The 23,794-nt window shown below is 36.7% G+C and overlaps 1 protein-coding gene across 1 annotated transcript in view; it reads left to right on the top strand.

The window, feature by feature from the left end:
- Positions 1 to 23,794, top strand: part of SPOCK3 (SPARC (osteonectin), cwcv and kazal like domains proteoglycan 3) — a 1,090,476-nt gene that overhangs the window by 736,686 nt on the left and 329,996 nt on the right. The window contains exon 6 of the mRNA XM_007953465.2: positions 23,140 to 23,254. Coding sequence (XP_007951656.1) covers positions 23,140 to 23,254 — 115 coding nt within the window. The remainder of the gene's footprint in view (positions 1 to 23,139; positions 23,255 to 23,794) is intronic.

The raw sequence follows: 23,794 nt of genomic DNA, 5'->3' as shown, positions 1-23,794 counted from the left end.
TCATTCCTGGCATAGTAGATCATATCGTTGTCTGATTCAAAATGGCCAAAACCAGTCCATTTCAGCTCACTAATGCTGAGGATATCAATCTTTATGCGTTCCATTTCCTTTTTGAGAACTTCCAATTTTCCTAGATTCATACTTCCAGGTTCCAATGATTAATGGATGTCTGCAGCTGTTTCTCTTCAATTTGAGTGGTGCCACATTAGCAAATGAAGGTCTAGAAAGCTTTCTCTTATCCATATGAGTAAGCCTGGGTTCACTCAGATGTTTCAGCTCTTTTCCAGTCCTATTTTGAGAGCCTCTTAGCTTAAACAGACTATTCCTAAAGGTGCACAGTAATGTACCAAACAGTGTTTTTTTGCTCTTCATAAGGTTTTCCCTGGCCAATTCTTTGAGAAGTGGACGGCCTCTTCCTTCTTCCTAGTCTGTCTCAGTCTGTATTGTGGGCTGTTACCTGTGCACCAGGTGCATTTTGCTGGGTTTTAAACACCAGAGGCTCAGCCTCAAAACTCACGTCTACATGTCACCACAGTAAGACAAACCAACAGACAAGTTTGTCTTGCTGTTGGAGACCTCTTGTATCACCCCCACTTGGGTCCCTGTGGCTGACTGTTCCTCTGTCTGGCTTCCTGGCTTTTAATCCCCTTTCTCCTGCTCTTCCTGCCTGCTTCTTTGGGCGTCCCTGAGTTGTCTCTTCTCACTTGTATTGTTGGGGCTGATACAGCTGTGCTGATCTCCTTGATTATATCCTACCTGAATTTAGACACCATGCAAAGAATGGATTTGATACATTAAACACAAATGACCAAAAACTAGATGAGTTGTGGGATGACATCAAAAACATCATCCATGAAAAAGGCAAAAGGTCATTAAAAAGGCAGGGAAGGAATATAAGACCAAAATGGAAGTCAGAAGAAACTCTGAAGATTGCTTTTGAACAGAGAGTAGCTAAAGTGAATGTAAGAAGTGATGAGATAAAAGAGCTGAACAAAAGCTTTTAAAGGGCAACTCAAGAAAACAAAGTAAAGTATTATAATGAAATGTGCAATAACCTGGAGTTAGAAAACCAATAGGGAAGAACATGCTCTCATTCCTCATGCTGGAAGAACTGAAAAAAAAAAAAAAAAAAATCAAGCCTCACGTTGCAATATTGAAAATTCTATGGGCAAAATATTTAATGATGCAGGAAGCATTGAAAGAAGGTGGGAAAAATACTCAAAGTCAGTGTATAAAACAGAATTGGTTGATGTTCCACTGTAATCCAGAATCAATGGTAGTGAGGACAGAAGTCTAAGGTAAACTGAAGGAACTAGTTAAAAACAAGCCTTCAGGAATTGATTGAATACCCATTGAGATGTTTCAACAAACAGATGCAGCACTCGAGGTGCTTACTCTTTTATTCCAGGAAATTTGGAAGACAGTTACCTGGTCAACTGATTAGAAGAGACTGATGTTTGTGTCCATTCCAAAGAAAGGTGATCAAACAGAAAGAGCGAATTATCCAACGATATCATTAATATCACCAAACCAAACTTACTGCCATTGACTCAATTCCAACGCATAGCAACCCCCTTTGAGTTTATGAGACAGTAAATCTTAATTGAAATAGTTTGCCAAGTCTTCCTTCATGCAAGGAAAATCTTTCTGAAGATAATTAAAAAATGGTTGCAGCAGTACATTGACAGGAATCTTCCAGAAATTCAAGCTAGTGTTCAGAAGAGGCCATAGAATGAGGGATATCATTGCTGGTGTCAGTTGTATCTTGTCTGAAAGCAAAGAATACCAGAAAGTTGATTATCTGTGTTTTATTGACTATGCAAAAGCTTTTGACTTTGTAGATCATAACAAATTATGAATAACATTGCAAAGAATGGGAATTCCAAAACAATTCATTATGCTCATGAAGAACCTGTACATAGCCAAACAGACTGTCATTCAAATAGAACATGGAGATACTGCATGGTTGAAAATCATGATGGGTATACATCGAGGTTGTATCCTTTCATCATACTTACTCAATCTCTGTGCTGAGCAAACAATCTGAGAAGGTGGACTATATAAAGAAGAATATGGCATCAGGATTGGAAGATGACTCAATAACAACCTGCAATATAGAGATGACACAACCCTGCTTGCTGAAAGTGATGATGACTTGAAGCATCTCCTGATGAAGATCAAAGACTACAATCTACAGTATGGATTATACCTCAACATAAAGAAAACAATACCTTCACAACTGGACCAATAAGCACCATTACTGTATACAGAGAAAAGTTTGGAATTGTTAGTATTTTGTTTTACTTGGATCCACTGTCAACACCCTTGGAAGCAGCAGTCATGAAATCAGACATTGTATTACACTGGCAAATGTGCTGCAGAAGATCTTTTTAAAATGTTAAGAAGGAAAGATGTGACTTTGAATACTAAGTGGTGCCTATCCCAAACCATGGTATTTTCAATCACTTTATATGCATATGAAAGCTGGACAAGAAATAAGGAAGACTGAAGAAGAATCGATGCCTTTGACTTATGATGTGAGTGAAAAATACTGAAAAGACCATGGACTACAGAAGAAGAAACAACTCTGTCTTGGAATAATTGCAGCCAAATGCTTTTTGGAACAAGAATGGCCAGATTTCATCTTGCTTACTATAGTCATGTTGTTAGAAGGGACCATTATCTGGAGAAAAATATCATGATTTGTAAAGTAGAGGGTCAGTAACAAAGGGGAAGACACTCAACAAAATGGATTGACACAGTGCATGCAACAATGGGCTCATGCATAGCAAGGATTATGAGGATGACACACAACTGGGTAGTGTTTCATTCTCTTGTACATAGGGTCACTATGAGTCAGAGCTAACATGAGAGCACCTAATAACAACAACCCATGCAAAGAATATCTCTGGACCATTGATCATTCAGCACATATAATCATGTTTTAGTTATACAGTGCCACCATAACAAAAAATATCATTTTAAAGTGAGTGACTTTAAAGAACAGAAATTTATCTTCACACAGTTTGGGAGTCTAGAAGTCCAAACCAGATCGTGGCTGTCTTGGTTACTTCTGTGGACCCCTATCCTAGTTTCTTGTATCAGTCTGTGATCCTTGACATTCTTTTGCTTGTACAAGGTCCTCCCATGGCATTTTTTTTTTCTGCCTTTTGGGTATGTGTCTACACTATTGTTTTTATAAAACACTATTCAGAAGTGATTAAGTTTAGGACCTACCCTGCTCTGGTATGACCTCATTAATATGACTAAAGAAAAAATTCTATTTCCAAAAAGGGTCATATTTACAGGTACAGATGATAGGGCTTCTTGACTTTATTAGGGGCACAATTCAATCCATATTACTTAGCTATCAGAACAGTGCTTACTTCTAATAGACTTCTCTTATTTCTTGGCATAATGAATAAAGCATTTACTCATGTTTCATGTTAATTAAAACAGTCAATATAAGGCAGAAGGAGGATGACATCTTACCTGTAGCCCACACATTTATTCCCTCTAGCATCTTAATGTCTGAAAAACTTGATGCAGCATGTTAAAGCATGCTGCAAACAGCTCATTAAATTGGAGAAGGCCAGATTTAGTGGAGAAGGAGAAGAAAGGAGGGAGAGGCAGGGTAAAAAGCCAGGAAGAATGAAAATAAATGAATCTGCCCTGTAACACACCAGCTGGTGAGGAGGAGCATCAGAGGGCTCCCTGGGCATTGCAGCATGAGCACCAGAGGACCAGTGGCCACTCCACACAACTGCCCTCAGCACCTGCTTCTATCAGTAACTTTGGGACCAGTGCTAAGTGGGAGGGTGGCAATTCTGAGAGGTGGAGCAGAAACCCCTCTGGCTCAGGTTGCCACTGAACTGAGAACAGAAAGGGAAGCACACCACAGGTGGGTGGGCCCTGAGATGAGCTCACAGCACAGGTCCAGGGTATAGCTTTTTCAGGACAGCGTTTTGTTATGGAGGGACCCAGAGTATTTTTTTTGTTGTTGTTGTTGTTGTTTGAACCTAGCAGTAAGTAACAACCCCCTAACCATTGGGTTCTTTGCTGAATGTTAGCTAAAAGCCTGTCAATGACAGTGTAAAATCATCATCGAATCATCAGCAGCTGACCCCAAACACCAGTAGCATGCTACAGGTGCCTTGGAGCACTTTTATTTTTCCTTTTATTCCTCCTTTCCCTGCCTCTCCCTGCCCTCTTCCAACAGAAGAACTACACTGAGCCACCACAATACCTGCTTCACCTTTGCAAAAATATTAAATCATAAAATCAAGACAAAACAAATCAATACATAACTAACAGTTAAATTCAACAACTTCAAAATATCTAGAAAGCAACAAGCAACCTGATATCAAACAGACAGACAACAGGAAAAAAAAAAAAACAGAATAAGATAAATAGAAATAAAATCCCAAACAAAAGTCTAATTAAACCCTGAGGAAGAGGAGGCAATACAATTATCCGAGAAGGAATTTAGAAGATATGTTTATAGAATTGTACAACAGCTTAAGGAAACCTCAAACAGAACCAAGGAAAACACAGACAGTTCCCTGGAAGAACTCAGGAAAACCACTGAAAAACAAAATAACAAGATTAATGCACAATCAGAACTCATACAAAAACAGCAGTTCTAAATCCAGAAGATGAATATTAAAATTACAGAATTACACAACACAGTAGAAGCACAAAAGAATAGGCTAGAACTTACTGAAGAACACATTTCCCAACTGGAAGATAAATCCCTTAACACCAGTCTGTGTGAAGAAAAATGAGAACAAATATTTAAGAGAAATGAAGAGAACCTAAGAGTTACATGGTACGACATGAAAAGAAACAACATACACCTCATTGGAATTCCAGAACAAAAAGAGGCAGGGGGAAAAAAAAAAAAAAACACTGAGAAAATTGTGGAGGACTTACTAACAGAAAATTTTCCCCATATCATGAAGTAAGAAAAGATATTAGGCCAAGGAGATCAAAGAACCACAAACAGGATAAATCCCAACAGGAAGTCACAAAGACATATCATAATCAAACTCTCCAAAACCAAAAGGCAAAGACAAAGAAAAAGTCTTGCAAGCAGCCCGGGAAAAAAGAAATATCACTTACCATGGTCAAACAGTTTGCTGAGTTCTGATTACCCAGCAGCAACCATGCAGGCAAGAAGCCAATGGAATGACATATATAAAACACTGAAGGAAAAGAACTTCCAACCAAGAATCCTATATCCAGCCAAACTATCCATCAAATAAGAGAGTAAAATCAAGCCGTTCTCAGATAAACAGAAATTAAGGGATTTTGTGAAAAACAGACCAACTCTACAAGAAATGTTTGAGGAAATCCTTCCAATAGACAACCCACAACAGAGAACAACAAGATCAGGACATGTGACATCAGCACTAAAACCAAATCAGAAATAGATGGTCAAAATCAGCCCATAAAAATTGTACAGTAAAAAAACAATGAAGTCACTTTGCACATGACAACAGCAACTAACCAAGTAGAGGAAATAAAAGTTCTAGGTACAAAACTTCCAAATGGAGAGGAAAACAGGACAATAACTTTATACAACAGACGGTTCCAAAATTGAGACAAGAATTCACTACACAGTAACCACAGAGAAAATTAACAATCCCCCTAAGCAAACCCACAAAGAAGGAAAACATATGGGCTTAGAAAGCACAAAATCAGTGACAAAGAAGAAAAGAGAGGAAATATTTGACAACAAAATGACCTCAGCACAGAAAATTACATGAACCAAGGAAACTCCAACAATATGACAAAAAAAAAAAAAAAACCATAAGAGAATGACAGCAATCAATGTATACCTTTCACTAATTACACTCAATGTAAATGGACTAAATGCACCAGTCAAGAGAAAGAGAGTGGCAGACTGGATAAGAAAAGAAGACCTATTAATATGCTGCCTACAAGAGACCCACCTTAGAAACAAAGATAAAAACACATTAAAAGTTAAGAGGTGGAAAAAAAAATAACAAGCCAATAGTAACCAAAAAAGAGCAGGAGTGGCAATATTAATTTCTGATAAAATAGACTTTAAAGTAAAAAAACAGCATAAGACACAAAGAGGGTCACTTTTAATGCTGAAATGGTAAATTGACCAAGGAGACATTACTGTAATAAATATCTATGCACGGAATGAAAGTACTCCAAATGCATGAAGCAAATAATAATTGAATTGAAAGGGAAAATAGGCAACTCTACAATAGTAGTAGGAGACTTTAACATGCCACTTTCAAGGAGGGACAGACCAACCAGAAAAAAAACTCAACAAAGATACAGAAAAACTCAACAACACAATCAACCAACTCAACCACAAAAACATATAGAGCACTACACCCAACAAAAGCACAATTCACATTCTTCTCCAGTGCACATGGATCATTCTCCAGAATAGATCATATGTTAGGATGTAAAACAAGACTCAATAAATTAAAAAAACATTGAAATACTACAAAGCATCTTCTCAGACCACAGTCTATAAAATTAGAAATTAATAATAGGAAGAGCAAGGTAAAAGCATCAAACATATGGAAGCTGAACTACTCACTGCTCAAAAACTACTGGGTAATAGAACATATAAAAACTGAAATAAACCAATATAATCAACCACCTTGACCTCATAGACATATACAGAGCATGTTACCCAACAAAAGCACAGTTCACATTCTTCTCCAGTGCACATGGATCCTTCTTCAGAATAGACAATATGTTAATATAATATAAAACAAGCCTCAATAAATTTAAAAGCATTGAAATACTACAATACTTCTCAGACCACAATACTATAAAGTTAGAAACTAGTAATAGGAAGAGCAAAGTAAAAGCATCAAACATATGGAAGCTGAACCACTCACTGCTCAAAAACTACTAGGTAGTAGAACATAAAAAACTGAAATAAAAAAATAAATCCTAGAAACAAATGAGAAGGAAAACACATCATACCAATACCTATGGGACACAGAGAAAGCAGTACTCAGAGGAGAGTTTATAGCAATAAGTGCATAAATCAAAAAGAGGAAAGAAACAAAATCAACACTCTAACTCAACAACCCCAACAACTAGAAATAGAACAACAAAAGAATACTACAGTATCTAGAAGCAAGGAAATAATGAAAATCAGAGCAGAAATAAATGAAACACAAAACAAAACAAAACAAAACAAAAAACAATAGAGAAAATCAACAAAACAAGAAGTTGGTTCTTTGAAGAGATTAGCAAAATTGACAAACCATTCATGAATCTAACAAAAGAAAAGATGAAAATAACAAGAAGGAAAAACAAAAAGAGTGACTTCACAACAGAACCAACTGAAATAAAAAAGATACTAACAGAATATTATAAAGAATTGTACTCCAACAGATTCGAGAACGTAGAAGAGAAAGACAAGTTTCTAGAAACACAAGACCTATCTAAATTATCCGACTCAGAGACAGAATACTTGAACAAACCCATAGCAAAGGAAAATTTGAACAGGTTATATAAAAACTACCCACAAGAAAAAAGTCCTGGCCCTGATGGCTTCAATGGAGAATTTTAGCAAATATTCAGGGACGAGTTGACATCTATACTACTCAAGCTATTCCAGAACATAGAAAAAGATGGAATATTTCAAAACTCATTTTATGAAGCAAGCATAACACTATACTTAAAGCAGGTAAAGACACCACTAAAAAGGGAAGCTACAGATCAATATACCTCATGAATATAGATGCAAAAAATTTTCAACAAAATCCTAGCTAACAGAATCCAACAACGTATCAAAAAAATAATACATCATGACCAAGTGGGATTCATATCTGGTATTCAAGGATGGTTCAACATCAGAAAAACAATCAGTGTAATGCACCACATAAACAAAACAAAACAAAGCAAACAGATGATTGTATTAGTCAACACAGAGAAGGGATTTGATAAAATCCAACACCAGTTCCTGTTCAGAACTCTCAGCAAAATAAGGATAGAAAGGAAACTCCTCAACATAATAAAGGGCATATATGAAAAACCAATGGCCAAAATTATTATTAACAGAGAAATACTCAAAGCATTCTCCTTATGAATGGAAACCAGACAGGGATGTCCTCTATCACCACTCCTATTTAACATTGCATTGGATGTCCTAGCCAGGGCAATAAGGCAAGAAAGTGAAATAAAAGTCATCCAAATTGGCTAACAGGAAGTAAAGGTATCTCCATTTGCAGATGACATGATCCTATACACAGAAAACCCAAGAGACTCAGCAAAAAAAAAAAAAAAAAAAAAAAAAAAACTACTAGAACTAATAGGTTCAGCAAAATGGCGGGATACAAAGTCAACATACAAAAATCAGTTGGATTCCTCTACACCAACAAAGAGATGTCTAAATAAGAAATAAGGGAAGCAATACCACTTATAATAGCTACTAAAAAGATAAAATATCTAGGAATAAATCTTACCAGAGACACAAAAGATGTATACAAAGAAAACTGTAAAACACTACTACAGGAGACAACAAGGGATCAACATAAATGGAAGAACTTACCTTGTTCCTGGATCGGAAGACTGAATATTGTGAAAATGTCAATACTACCCATAGCAAATTACACATTTAATTCAATCCCAACCCAGAAACCAACAATTTTTCTTTAAGGACATGGAAAAAACAATTACTAACTTAATATGGAAAGGAAAGAGACCTTGGATAAGCAGAGCACTACTGTAGAAGAAGAACAAAGTGGGAGATCTCACATTTCTGGATCTCAAAACCTGCTATACAGCCACAGCAGTCAAAACAGTATGGTATTGGTACAATGATAGACAGATTGACCAATGTAATAGAATCAAAAACCCAGAAATAGACCCATCTGTTTATGGACAGCTAATTTTTGACAAATGTCCAAAACCAATTAAATGGGGAGATAGCCTCTTTAACAAATGGTGCTGGCAAAACTGGATATCAACTTGCAAAAAAATGAGTGAAGATCCATAACTCACCCCGTACACAAAAACAAACTCAGGCCTGGATCAAAGACCTAAATGTAAAACCCCAAACTATAAAATTCATCAAAGATAAAATAGGGGCAAATCTAGGGGCCCTAATTTACAGTATAAATCAACTATCAAACATAACCCAAAATGCACAGGAGGTGGAAGAGAAGCTAGATGACAGACCTTTTAAAAATTAAATTCTTATATGCATTGAAAGACTTCATCAAAAGGGTAAAAAGAGAACCTACAAATTGGGAGGAAGTATTAGCCTATGGCATATCTGACAAAGGTCTTATCTCCAAAATCTATAGAAAACTTAAAGCACTTCAACACCAAAAAGACAAATAATCCAATTCAAAAACAGGCAAGAGACATGAACAGACACTTCACTAAAGATGATATGCTGGTGGCCAACAAACACATGAGGAATTGCTCACTATCTTTAGCCATTACAGAGATGCCAATCGAAACAATGATGAGATATTTTCTCACCCCAGCAATAATAGCAGACAGAAAAGAACAAATGCTGGCAAGGCTGCAGAGAAATTGGAACTCTCATACACTGTTGGTGGGACTGTAAAATGGTATAACCATTGTGGCATATGGTATGGCACTTCCTTAAAAAAGACTGAAAATAGAAATACCATTTGACCCAGCAATTCTATTATTAGGAATATATCCTAAAGAGGTGAGAGACAGGACACAGACATATGCACAGCCATGTTCATCGCAGCACAATTCACTGTAGCAAAGGGGTGGAAACAACCTAGATGTTCATCAACAGATGACTGGATAACCAAACTATGATACATTCACAGAATGGAATACTGTAGTGCATTAAAGAACAATGAAGGATATAAGAATCATCTCACAACATGGATGAACCTGGAGGAAATTATGCTCAGTGAAATAAGTCAATCACAGAAGGACAAATATTGTATGAGTCCATTACTGTAAAAAGACAAGGACGCGTTTGCTTAAGGAAGGGAACTCACTTTGTAGGTTACTGGGGAGGAATGGGGAGGGGATAATTTTGGGCTAGTTAAGGGCCACAAGCTGAGGTGGGTAAGGGGAGATTTGGAATGGAAAGAGTCTGTGACCACTATAATAACATTGGGGAAAAGGAGGACACCGAATTGTGCACATAAGATAGAGACAGAGTCTAATACCAGTACATCCACAATACTGCATTACCATTAACTCCAAACACCAGGCTATAGACAAACACATGGGCAATTGAGAATATCAGATGGGGATCAGTGAACAGGATTATAATCTAGACCAAGAATAGATTCAGCTGAGGCTAATTTTGCACAGATATCAGTGATACAAAATACCCACAATCCTTACAGAAACAACAGAAGACAGACATATTAGCAATCCCTCACAGACAGCCAGACACTGTGGGAGAGAGATCCAAAAGATCTATTGGTGCAGGACCATAGTACTGGGGGACACTAGACTCATTTGGCAAAACAATACATAAAAATCTTGTTCCACAACCTACATTAGTGAGTAGCTTCTGGGGTCTTAAAAGCTTTCAAGCGACCATCTAAGATGCAGCTATTTGTCTCCTATTGTCCAAAGCGAAGAAGAGTGCAAAAAACCAAGGGCATTGGGCAGCAATCAGTCCTAGGACATGATGGACCTCGAGACCAGAAAAACTAGATGGTGCCCGGTTACCAATGTCAATGACTTGGGAAGGGATCAAAACTGGAGATCCTTGATAGAGTGGGAGGAAAAACATGAAACAAAATCCAAAAATGCAATAATGATGAGAATTACTGGTAGGATGGTGTCTTGTGGGACCCGCAAGACTATGGCCCTGGGATACACTTTGAGCCTTGGATAAAACTCACACTCAAGGGCTGGCTCTCAGCCCAGTAGTAATAAGGCATACACACAGACCACTCAACACAGGACGATACACCCACATACTCTTTGGAGATATGTCCCTTGGAGCAATCGGCCAGAGGGGCAACATTCACATGGAGGAAAAGTAGGATAGACAGGCATGTATAACTAAGAAGGGCACAGAGAGGGGGTGGAGTACTGAGAAGGGAGAGGAAGAGAGTGGGTTAGGGTTGGGGTTGGTAATTGGGGAGTACATGAAAACCAAACATACATGAAATGTTGAATGTAAAACAAATTTTATTGTGCCTAAAGCACAATAGGGAGCTCTGGTAGCATAGTGGCTAAGGCACTTGACTGTTAACCAGAAGGCTGGCGGTTCAAATCCACCAGCCACTCCTCGGAAGGAAGGTTGGGCAATCCTACTTCCGTAGTGATACTGCCTCGGAAACCCAAGGAGGGGTCGCTATGAGTCGGGGCCGACTCGACGGCAAATAACAACATAACAACAACAACAAAGCACAATAAAAAAAAAAAAGTCAGTATAAAAATTTAAGCATGTAAGTTATATAAATATGAAAAATATGCACAAGATAACATATTTAAATACTCTCATGTTTATATAATTGCTGAAATCATCTACTATTTTGAGGTCTTCAGAGTCTCTCATATCAGCTAAATTTATCCTTCTGTCCCAAATCATACATCTCCTTGTAAGTTATTTTAAAGTTTATCCTTTGTTGCTTATTTCTATTTTTCTTTTTTAAAAATATATACTTTTCATAATTTCTGCTCAAATGTCATTTTCATTTCCAAGAGTATATGGCATCATGAACTTTTTTTTCTAATCCAGTTTTTGTTATTTTTAGCCACTTCTGTAGCTTTCTGGAAAATTTTATGAGTTTTCATCTATCAAAGCCTATGTAATATATTGTGTTGTTGTTGTTGTTGTTGTTGTTATGTGCCGTCGATTTGGACCCGACTCATAGGGACCCTTCCTTGGGTTTCTGAGGAAGTATCACCATGAAAGTAGATTGCCCCATATTCCTTCCGAGGAGTGGCTGGGGGGTTGAACCGCCAGCCTTCTGATAAGCAGTCAAGTGCCTTAGGCACTACGCTACAGAACTCCCATGTAATATATTAGATAATGAAAAAGTAATTTTGAAATAAGTTAATTCAATCTTGGGCAACTTCTGATTCAATTAATATAGAATTTAAGGTAGAATGCAAATCAGCAATTCCACCTCTCTGTAAACATGCTTACATGGTCTTTTAAGGGACACTATCTAAAGCTATTATTGCATACAGTACTGAGTTTATAAACACTTTGGCAAGATTATTTTTCTTTGGCATATTCTGATGTTGATCTACAAGCTATTGTAAAATTTGTGTCAAATGAATGGTTTTGATGTATATTTTGAAATGTGTTTAATTGTAGAAAAATGTAAAATATCTGTAATAATAATTTCTGTTTGGCAATAGACTAGTTGAGAGGATATACATCAAAGAGGATGTGCTTGCAAAGTATGGGTTTGGTGATACTTTGTTGCTCATTTTTTCTTCAGTTATATTTGATCACATACCCTTACCAATTGAAACAATATTTTAACTGGTTTATGATTATGTGACAAGGATTATTAACTTATTAGCCTGGGTTGAAGAAATCCTTACTTCCATCCCCTCATCTCACCTCCACAGCTGAAACCAGCTGCTGTCAAGTGGATTCCAACACATGATGACCCAATCTGTGCAAGAACTGTACTCCATAGCCTTTTCAAGGCTGTTACCTTTCAGAAGCACGCTACCAGATTTTAATTCCACAGCTTCTCTGGGTGGGTGTAAACCACCAAACTGTTTGGTTAATAGTTGAGTACCTAATTGTATGTGCCACCCAGAGACTCCCATCTCAATTCATTTAACTTTAATAACACTGTTGTTTTGTCTTGAGTTGATTCTGACTCATAGTTTGAGTCCATTCTGCCTCATAGTGATACTATATTAGAACTGCCCACATGGAATTTTCCATGCTGTAATCTTTATAGAAGGAGCTCTGGTAGTGTAGTGCCTAAGGCACTTGACTGCTAACCAGAAGGCTGGCGGTTCGAACCCACCAGCTACTCCTCTGAAGGAGGATAGAGCAATCTACTTCCATAGTGATACTGCCTTGGAAGCCCAAGGAGGGGTCACTGTGAGTCAGGTCCGACTCGACGGCACATAACAATAACAACAACAACAATCTTTGCAGAAGCAATTTCTCAGGTCTTCTGTAAAATGTTTGTTGGTAGGTTCTTACACAGTCTTTCAGTTAGCAGCCAAGTGCTTAACCATTGTACCACCCAGGCTCTTTTTTAGTTCAACTAGTCCTTTAAAGCACTTGACTGCTAACCTGAAGGCTAGTGGTTCAAACCCACCAGCCGCTCCTTGGAGAAGGAAGGTTGGGCAATCTACTTCCATAGTGATACTGCCTCAGAAACCCAAGGAGGGGTCGCTATGAGTCGGGTTTGACTCGAGGGCACACAACAACAGCAAAAGTGCTTTAAAATATTGGTAATCATAAGCAAACTTTCATGCCTCATACGAACAATTTGAAATAGAATATATAAGCTACGTAGTAGAAATTAGTAGCATACCAAGGAGCCTTTAGAACTGGGTGTGTTAAAAATTTTGGTATTCTCAAGACTCAACTGGTGTTTTTCTCATTTTAATTTTCCTTAGAAGCCTCTGTGTTGACATCTGTTACATTTCCCTCTGCAAAGGTCAAGCCCATCTTCGCTCTTTTGTAAGAGTGTTAGGAAAATGATTCTGGCCTGCATTGTGTCACCTGACTCTCCTCTTCTGGTGAGGAAAGTATTATATAAAGAATTTTGTAGTGAAAAAAGAAGTTTCCCTATTAAAATTACTGGTGAGAAAAAGAAAATTAAGCAGGGTATTATTCCTTGATGAAAGATAAAGTGTTAAAAAGATAAAACGATGGTGTAGTATCCATTATATTGCATAAACCCACTGCTATCGAGTCAATTCCAACTCTCACAGCACAGAGTAGAAAACCCCATATGTTTTCCAAGGCTGTAATTTTTTGCAGAAGTAGACTGACTGCCTCACCTTTTTCCTAATTATGGTTATTAGGCTTATTAAAATGTTGTTGTTACTATGTTTGATTCCTGCTTTGATATATATGTGTAATTATGATATATTTATGTAAAAGATAAATCTCAGTTGATGAATAAATGGATTCAAGGCTCTATCAATTATTTCCCACCCCCCTCTGTTTGTCTTTGTATGGGAAACACCAGAGTGAGGATCAGAGGAACTCAAGTGGACAGGGCTTGATTGTAAAAGGATTACCTAGAACAGAGTCCAAGGGTGAGTGAATAGGTTAAACACTTAGCTACTAGTTGGGGCTGACTCGACGGCATATAACAACAAGAAGAACCATTAGTTCAGGTTAGAACCTACCCAGAGGTACCTGTGAAGATAGGTCTGACACTGCTTCTGAAAGTCACAGTCTTGAAAACCGTATGGAACAATTCTCCTCCACACATGAGCCATCATAAGTCGGAATCAACATGATGACAAGTAACAGAAATATAGCTGAATATAAGAAAGACTAACCATAGAACTCAAATTATGTATATGATATTGTTTGTCCAAGATATTAAAGATATACAATATATAATTCAGTCCCAAGGTAGATTAACACAAAACCTTATTCATTATGGTCCATATTTCTCAAAGATTTTTCTTACTTGAATAAAAAATTTTGTAGGTACAATATGAAATTGAACATTGCTGTTATGTTTTACCTAATCACTAATTATATACTTGGGCTCCTGTGTTACAGTTGTTGTTGTTGTTGTTATGTACCGTCGAGTCGGACCCGACTCATAGTGACCCCTCCTTGGGTTTCCTAGGCAGTCTTACTACGGAAGTAGATTGCCCCATCTTCCTTCCGAGGAGTGGCTGGTGGATTTGAACCTCCAGCCTTCTGGTTAGCAGTCAAGTGCCTTAGGCACTATGCTTCCAGAGCTCCTGTGTTGTTACTGTTGTTAGCTGCCATCAATTCAGCCTCAGATACATGGTGATCCGATGTGATATAAAGTAGAACTACTTCATAGGGCTTTCTTGTCTGTAATCTTTATTGGAAGAGTTCACCATGCCTTTCTTCCATGGAGCTGTGGGGTGGATTCAAACTGACAAACTTTTAAGGTTATTAGCCAGATCATATAAAATAGTGTGCAAATTCAAACTCAACCATATATTCTTGATCAAATTGTGAAAGCATTAAAAGATTCACATGTAAAATATATTTTTTAAAATATATGTTGTTGTTGTCAGGTCCTATCAAATCAGCTCCAACTCAAAGTGACCCTATGCACAACAGAACGAAACACTGCTTGGTCCAGCCCCAGCCTCACAATACTTGCTATACTTCTAGTCTAAACCATCAACCTTGGCTGAAAACTTGAATACTGTTGTCAAAAGCCTGTCTCACTATTTATTCATGCTGAAAATTAGGGTACTTTCTGTGCAAAGTCCAATATCTCCTATGGTATTTTCTTCATTGATCTTGTTTCTAAACAAATGGTTATAAACAAATACTCAGTGGCCAGTATCAGTATTGAATATTGAAAAGAGCATCCTGAAATCATGGTTTTTTTAATACTCATAATTACATTTTCTTAATGTTCAGGGTTTTGGATAATCAGGAATGCATTTATCATAGCTTTCTCTATGGTATTTGCATTTTCAGTAATTAAAGACTAATGAGTGTGACCTTTATGTGATATTTTAGTTCACTTATACCTGTATAAATATTTCAGCTTTATGATAATTAAGTAAATTGATCATTATTAATTAGGAATGCAATCAGTTGATGCAGCTGAAAAATACTTGAGTGTAGCATTTCTAATGTGTCTTAATATTCTATAATTCCTCATCAAGATTCATGAAAATTATTTTTTGTTTTTCAAAATCAATCCATAGGTAAATAAAGCTGAGTGGTTTTCTGATTGCAGTAGCTGGATCGTATGCTTATACACATGGGTATACTTACTATACACCTGATTTTGATGCTCTTTACAAAAAAAAGAAATCGCACAAGAGGAAGAAAGATGTTTGGTGGAATCACTTTGAAAAGAGAAAATCTTTAATTTATAAAGTAATTATTTTGCAAAGATATAATTTTATCATACCATGTAAATCTTAAAAATATCTTTAATTTTTTTCATACATTATCCCTAGGAAAGCTAAGTAGAAGGCAATAAAAAAAGATGAAAAGTTAAAACATTACATAATTCACATTCTTTCCTTATAAATTATTTTCCTGAGCCAGTAAAAATATATAACATAAATTGTCAACTTTCAAACAGAAAATATGTGATTCTTTTTAAAATAAACTAATAGTTTATATAAAGAGCTATGGTGGTGTACTAGTTAAAGATTTGGCTTCTAACCAGAAAGTCAATGGTTTGAACTCATCAGCCACTCCACAAAAGAATGAAGAGGCAATCTGCTTCCATAAAGATTTATAGCCTTAGAAACCCAAAGGGGGTTGCTATGATTTGGAATTGACTCAATGGAAGTGAAGTTTTTGTTTTTCTTGGAATAGTTTATGTACTTTATATACATACATATATATATATATATATATATATATATATATATACACACACACACACACGTGTGTATATATATACATGTATATATAGATACACATATGTATATATACATATGTGTATGCACACATGTATATACAAATATGTATATGTATATATGTATAGAGGAGACCTCAGAAGTGGCAGCATATCCAGGTAAAGAAGGGGTGGGAGGCAAGGCAGGCCCCAAGCCCCCTAGAGCCAGGAAAAGGAGGGAGGGCCATGGACCACAGAGTGGCAGGTTCCAGGTAGGAATTAGGTAAGGAGAGGGTGAAGAGGTTTCCAACAGTTAAGGGAGACAAATTTGTCTATCACTTTGTCATCCTGTGAGGCTTGTTGCTGTGAGGCTTGAGGCTGTGCCACTGGTGTTTCAGACACCAGCAGAGTTGCACATGTTCCACAGGTTTCAACACAGCTTACAGACTAAGACAGACTAGGAAGAAGGAGGAGGCCATACACTTCTCAAAAATTGGTCAGGGAAAACCTTATGAATAGCAGAGAAACAGATACATTAATGGCTAACTTTATGGATAGCTTATAAACGATGGCCAACACAGTACAGGAAGATGAGCTCCTTGGGTCAGAAGGCACTGAATATAGGACTGGGAAAGAATGCCTCATCAGAGTATAACCAACCTTAATGAAATGGGTAAAGTAAGGCTTTCAGGACCTCCATGTGCTGATGTGGCACAACTCAAATTGAGGAGAAACAGCTGCAAACATCCATTAATCATCAGAACATGGAATGTACAAAGTATGAATCTAGGAAAATTGGAAGTTGTCAGAAATGAAATGGAATGCATAAAGATTGATATCCTAGGTATTAGTGAGCTGAAATGGAAAAGTTTTGGCCATTTTGAATCAGACAATTATATGATCTACTATGCCAGAAATGACAAATTGAATGGCATGGCATTCATCATCACAAAGGATGTTTCAAGGTCTGTCCTGAAGTACAATGCTGTCAGTGATAGGATAATATCTATACTTCTACAACGAAGACCCATTACTACTGTTGTTGTTGTTGTTGTTATGTGTCGTGGAGTCAGTCCCGACTCATAGCGACCCCTCCTTGGGTTTCCGAGGCAGTATCACTACGGAAGTAGGATTGCCCAACCTTCCTTCCCAGGAGTGGCTGTGGGTTTGAACCGCCAGCCTCCTGGTTAGCAGTCAAGTGCTTTAGCCACTATGCTACCAGAGCTCCTCCATTACTACTACTATTATTCAAATTTATGCACTAACCACCAAAGCCAAATATGAAGAAAGTGAAGATTTTTATCAACTTCTGCAGTCTGAAATTGACCAAACATGCAATCAAGATATGTTGCTTATCACAGGTGATTGGAATGCAAAAGTTGGAAACAAAGAAGAATCACTGGTTGCTGGAAAATATAGCCTTGGTGACAGAAATAATACTGGAGGTTGTGTGATAGAATTTTGCAAGACCAATGACTTATTCATTGCAAATATCTTTTTTTCAACAACACAAACAGCAGCTATTCACATGGACTTCACCAGATGGAGTACACAGGAATCAGATTGACTACATCTGTGGCAAGAGGAGATGGAAAAGCTCATTATCTTCAGCCAAATCCAGGCCAGGAGCTGATTGTGGAACAAACCATCAACTGCTCATATGCAAGTTCAACTTGAACTTGAAGACAATTAAAACAAGTCCAAGAGAGTAAAAATGACCTTGAATATATTCTTCCTGAATTTGTAGACCGTCTAAAGAATGGATTTGATCCATTGAACACCATGACCGAAAACCAGAAGACTTGTGGGATGACATCAAAAGCACCATCCATGAAGAAAACAAGAGGTCATTAAAAAGATGAGAAAGAAAGAAAAGACCAAAATGGATGTCAGAAGAAACTCTTGTCCTTGACTGAAGAGTAGCTAAAGCAAATGGAAGAAATGACAAGATAAAAGAGCTGAATAGAAGATTTCAAAGAGCAGCTTGAGCAGACAAAGCCAATTACTATAATGAAATGTGCAAAGACCTGGAGTTAGAAAACCAAAAGGGAAGAACACACTCGGCATTTCTCAAGCTGAAAGAACTGAGGAAAAAACTTAAGCCTCACATTGCAATATTGAAAGATTCTATGGGCAAAATATTAAATGATGCAGTAAGCATCAAAAGAAGATGAAAGGAATACACAGAGTCACTGTACCAAAAAAGTCGATCTTCATCCATTTTAGGAGGTGGCATATGTCCAAGAACATATGGTATTGAAGGAAGAAGTCGATGCTGCACTGAAAGAACTGGTGAAGAACAAGGCTCAAGGAATTGATGGAATACCCATTGAGATGTTTGAACAAACAGATGCCACGCTAGAGGCACTCACTTGGTGATGCCAAGAGATTTGGAAGACAGCTACTACCTGGACAACTGACTGGAAGAGATCCATATTTGTACCCATTCCAAAGAAAGGTGATCCCACATAATGTGGAAATTATCAATAAAAACATCATTAATATCACATGCAAGTAAAATCTTACTGATTATAATTCAAAAAAAGGTTGGAGTAGTATATTGACAGAGAAATTCCCATAAATACAAGCTGCTTTCAGAAGAGGATTTGGAAAGAGGGATATCATTGCTGATGTCAGATGGATCTTGGCTCAAAGCAAAGAATATCAGACAATGTTTACTTGTGTTTTATTGAATATGCAAAAACATTTGATTGTGTGGATCATAAATTGTGGAGAACATTGAGAAGAATGTAAATTCCAGAATACTTAATTGTACTTATGGGGAACCTGTACGTAGACCAGGAGGCAGTCATTGAAACAGAAAAAGGGAACACTGCATGGTTTAAAATCCAGAAGGGAGTGTGTCAGGCTTGTATCCTTTCACCATACTTATTCAATATATATGCTGAGCTAATAATTCGAGAGGCTGGACTATATGAAGAAGAATGTGACATCAGAATTGGAGGAATAATCATTAACAACCTGTGATATGCTGATGACACATCGTTGCTTGATGAAAGTGAGGATGATTTGAAGCACTTACTGATGAAGATTGAAGAATACAGTGATGCAGTATAGATTACATCTCAATATAAAGAAAGCAAAAATCCTCACAACTGGACCTATAAGCAGCATTACAATTAATAGAGAAAAGATTGAATTTGTCAAAGACTTCACATTGCTTTGTTCTGCAATTGATGTCAATGAATTGATGGGATACCCATTGGAAGCAGCAGTCAGGACATCAGGACACGTATAGCACTGGGCAAATTGGCTGCAAAGGATCTCTTTCCAGTGCTGAAGAGCAAAGATTTTTCCTTGAGGATTAAGGTGCCCCTGACACAAGCCATGGTGTTTTCAGTCACCTCATATGCATGTGAGAGCTGGACAGTGAATAAGGAGGACCGAAGAAGAGTTGATGCTTTTGAGCTGTGATGTTGGCGAAGAATTCTGAAAGTACTGTGGACTGCTAAAAGAAGTAACAGGTCTGTCCTGGAGGAAGTGCAGCCAGAATGCTTCTTGGAGGCAAGAATGAACAGACTTTGTCTCACATATTTTGGTCAGGTTATCAGAAGGGACCATTGCCTAGACAAGGATGTAATGCTTGGTAAGGTGAAGGGTTGAAGAAGAAGGGGAACACCCTCAATGAGATGGATTGACATGGTAGTAGCGGCAATGGGCTCAAGTATAGCAAGAATCATGCAGCTGACTCAGGACTGGGCGGTGTTTTGTTCTGCTGTGCATAAGGTCGCTATGAGTCAGAGAGAACTCGACAGCACCTAACAACAACAACAACATATGTATATGCACATATACATATAAAATACATATAAAATATATAAACTATTAAATATATAGATATACATAGGTATATATATATTATATATATATATATATATTATGATTTGGGTAAATGTTTATGTATTTTTATATTTAAGTTTTATAAGAACCACACTGTTTTTATATTACAAATTACTAGTAAAATAGCTATTTAAAATTTGAATGAGTATAGCTTAAAATGTCTTTGAAGAAAACTATCATATTTCCAAAATTTAAAGTCTCATCTCAGCTATAATTAATATCGACTTTTGGTATTGTCTGCTTATATTTCATTTATAAATGATGTTGTGAGTTAGAGTTTTTACATGACAAGATCCAGACTTCATAAGTGATTGCTTAGGTATTTATGTCTTCTTTTATTTAAATACTGGGCATTTTAATCAGATTTAAAATTCAGTGTAATTTTATAAAACAAAATTATTTTCTCAATTGTTGAAAAATTTAATAATGAAAAAAATGACACCTTCAAAACATTCTGTTACTCAAAAAAGGACCACTATACCACTACAAATTTATTAAACTTAACTAATAGCTTTTTGTTGAAGATCTAGTCATGAAATTTGCCTGTCCATTAAAAAATTATTTAGCCATGAAGAAAATTGTATACTGATGTGAGTAATGTGTTAGTAGCTAGAACATTTGGCAAATGGAGACAGCAAGTCTTTTTCTATTTAATTTTGAAATAATAAGCACTGAGTAAATTATTTAGGTAGACACTAACAAAATCACTTTACTTCAGCATTAGCAAGATTTATTTATTTTAAAGTAGGAAAGTGATCACTGCCTTTTAAAAGATGGAGGTTTTTTGCAGGTTTACAATTTTTTTTTAATCATGTCAAATGCCCAGTACAAAAATTATTTTCAACATGAAATAAAGATATTCATACTGAACCTCTAGACAGGTATTTGGAAAGCAACAAAATGTGCTGCATAGTATTTGTGATTACTTGGTGTTTGCTGAGTTGAGATGTTTATTAACATATACCAAGAACATGGCTGATGTCAGTTACTAAACTGAGAGAAAGCTGGCTGTTCAATTCTGAAAACTCTCTAAAAGTGTTATTATTCTAATTCATATGGGAAAACTAAGGCAGAGAACATTTAAGAAACTAGCCTCAAATTCCATTTATAGGAAATGATACTCCTAAAATTTGAATTCAGGTAGAGAGCTCTTTGTTCTATACTATTCAACTAGCACGTATTCCATATCATGTGTAATAGAATCATAAGTTCACTGTTATCATTCTCATCAAAGTGCCTAATGCTGTAGTTATAAAACCACCAGTTAGAGGTATGCTATACTCCTTCTTTCTAGAAAAGAATGCAAAAGAATCTCGGGCTTGAGCAACACGCACATGACAATAACATTTTATGACTTTTTAGTTGTGCAACTTTATGACCTAAGGGGAACTCTAAAAATCACTTACACAGTAGGATAAGAGGGCACTTAAAACATCATCACATATAAAAACAAAACAAAAATGGAATATATACATATACAAAATATATGTAATATGAACATAGTAAAAGGAGTATAACATTTGTAGCCTTAGGAACCCTAAGGGAGGAGCTCTGGGGCACAGTGCCTAAGGCACTTGACTGCTAAATCAGAAGGCTGGAAGTTCAAACCCACCAGCCACTCCTCGGAAGGAAGGTTGGGCAATCTACTGCCGTAGTGATACTGCCTCGGAAACCCAAGGAGGGGTTGCTATGAGTCAGGGCCAACTCGATGGCACATAACAACAACAACAACAGGAACCCTAGGGGGCAGTTCTACTCTGTCCTATAGGGTGACTATGAGTTAGACTTATTTCAGTGACAGTGGATGGGCGGGATTATATATGATATATGAAATATAAATACATCCACAAAGATGTTAATACAAATTATGTAAATAGTTTGTTTATTTTATACATAAATTTGTATGTTTATTCTCTTTGTGTGTGTGTGTGTATTGATATTGCAGTATCTTTGTTGGAAACCATGAGTAACCGTAGAACTATTTCATAAATACATCATTTCATAAATTTATACTTTATAATTGTTTACCTAGGATGATATAAAATGAGCTGTTCAGTGATGTGGAAGTCATTTACTAAAAGCTAAATGAAAATACTCTCTGTACCGAAAACTTAGAATCCAGTGAGAAAGATAAAATACATGCATACTCATGCAACTAAAAGCCAAGTAAGGAGGGGCTCAAGAGAAACATTGTCAAAATCTGTCTTCTCTCTGTCCATTTGTTTCCGAATGCCTGAACTTAATTCATATAAAGAAGCTGTCAAACTAGAAACAAGTCTAAGATGCTATTAGATTTCTCAGTGACTGCTCACCAAAATGTCACCTGAAGCAATTCCTTACAGTTTCCTTGATGGAGTGGCTGGTGGGTTTGAACTGCTGCCTTCTAGTTAGCAGCCAAATGTCTTATCTACTACACCACCAGAGTTCCTTAGTAATATATTAGTCTAAAATATTTCACCTTTATACACTTGTTGTTGTTGTTGTTGTTATGTGCAGTCGAGTCGGCCCCGACTCATAGTTACTCCTTGGGTTTCCAAGGCGATATCACTATGGAAGTAGATTGTGCAGCCTTCCTTCAGAGGAGTGGCTGGTGGGTTTGAACCACCAGCCTTTTGGTTAGCAATCAAGGGTCTTAGGCACTACGCTACCAGAGATCCTTTTATACACTTAGATATATTTAATCTAGTGAGAAGATTTTCAAATTATATGCATAAATTTATTTTTCTTTCTGTTTTTGACTTTATATTGATAGAACTAAATGTATTTGAACTACTTTTTTCTTTCTCTCTTTATACAGTGCAAACTAGAATATCAGGCATGTGTCTTAGGAAAACAGATTTCTGTTAACTGTGAAGGACGTTGCCCGTGTCCTTCAGATAAGTCCACAAGTACAAGCAGAAATATTAAGAGAGGTAAGTGATGAGAATTTATTTATACATATATATGTATACTTAGAGGAAGTTGAAGGAATATGAAAGCTTATTACTGAAATACAGGTTTACATTCTTCCCATCCTCTTTAAATGTTTTGTAATAAATGTTATTAAATACACAGTAAAGTTCACTTTTTACAAATACTTAATGGAAGTCTTTTGCCAATGAGTTTTTTCTTTTTTTAAATTTTGTGTCCACTATCATAGCAAGTTATGAGATTTCCACATACTTCAATAACAATACCTAGAGGTTTATTTTCTGTATGCTTGTAATAGTTAAGAAATCTAAAGCAATGTGTCTCACAGTCTTCTCCTTTAGAGGATCCCTGCTGGCACTGTATTTAAAGCATTGGGATGCTAACCAAAAGTGCAGCAGTTCAAACCCACCTGTTGCTCTGCAGGAAATAGATGAGGCAGTCAACTTCCCTAATGGTTTATAGCATTGGGACAGTTCTACACTGTCCTACAGAGTTGCTATGATTTGGAATTTACTTTATAGCCAGCTTTTTTTTTTTTTTTT

The sequence above is a fragment of the Orycteropus afer genome, unplaced genomic scaffold, assembly GCF_000298275.1.
Source record: "Orycteropus afer afer isolate SDZICR_OR568_19922 unplaced genomic scaffold, OryAfe1.0 scaffold00395, whole genome shotgun sequence".
Taxonomy (NCBI): Eukaryota; Metazoa; Chordata; class Mammalia; order Tubulidentata; family Orycteropodidae; genus Orycteropus; species Orycteropus afer.
The sequence above is the reverse complement of the archived record's forward strand: the minus strand, read 5'-3'. Positions and strand labels throughout refer to the sequence as shown.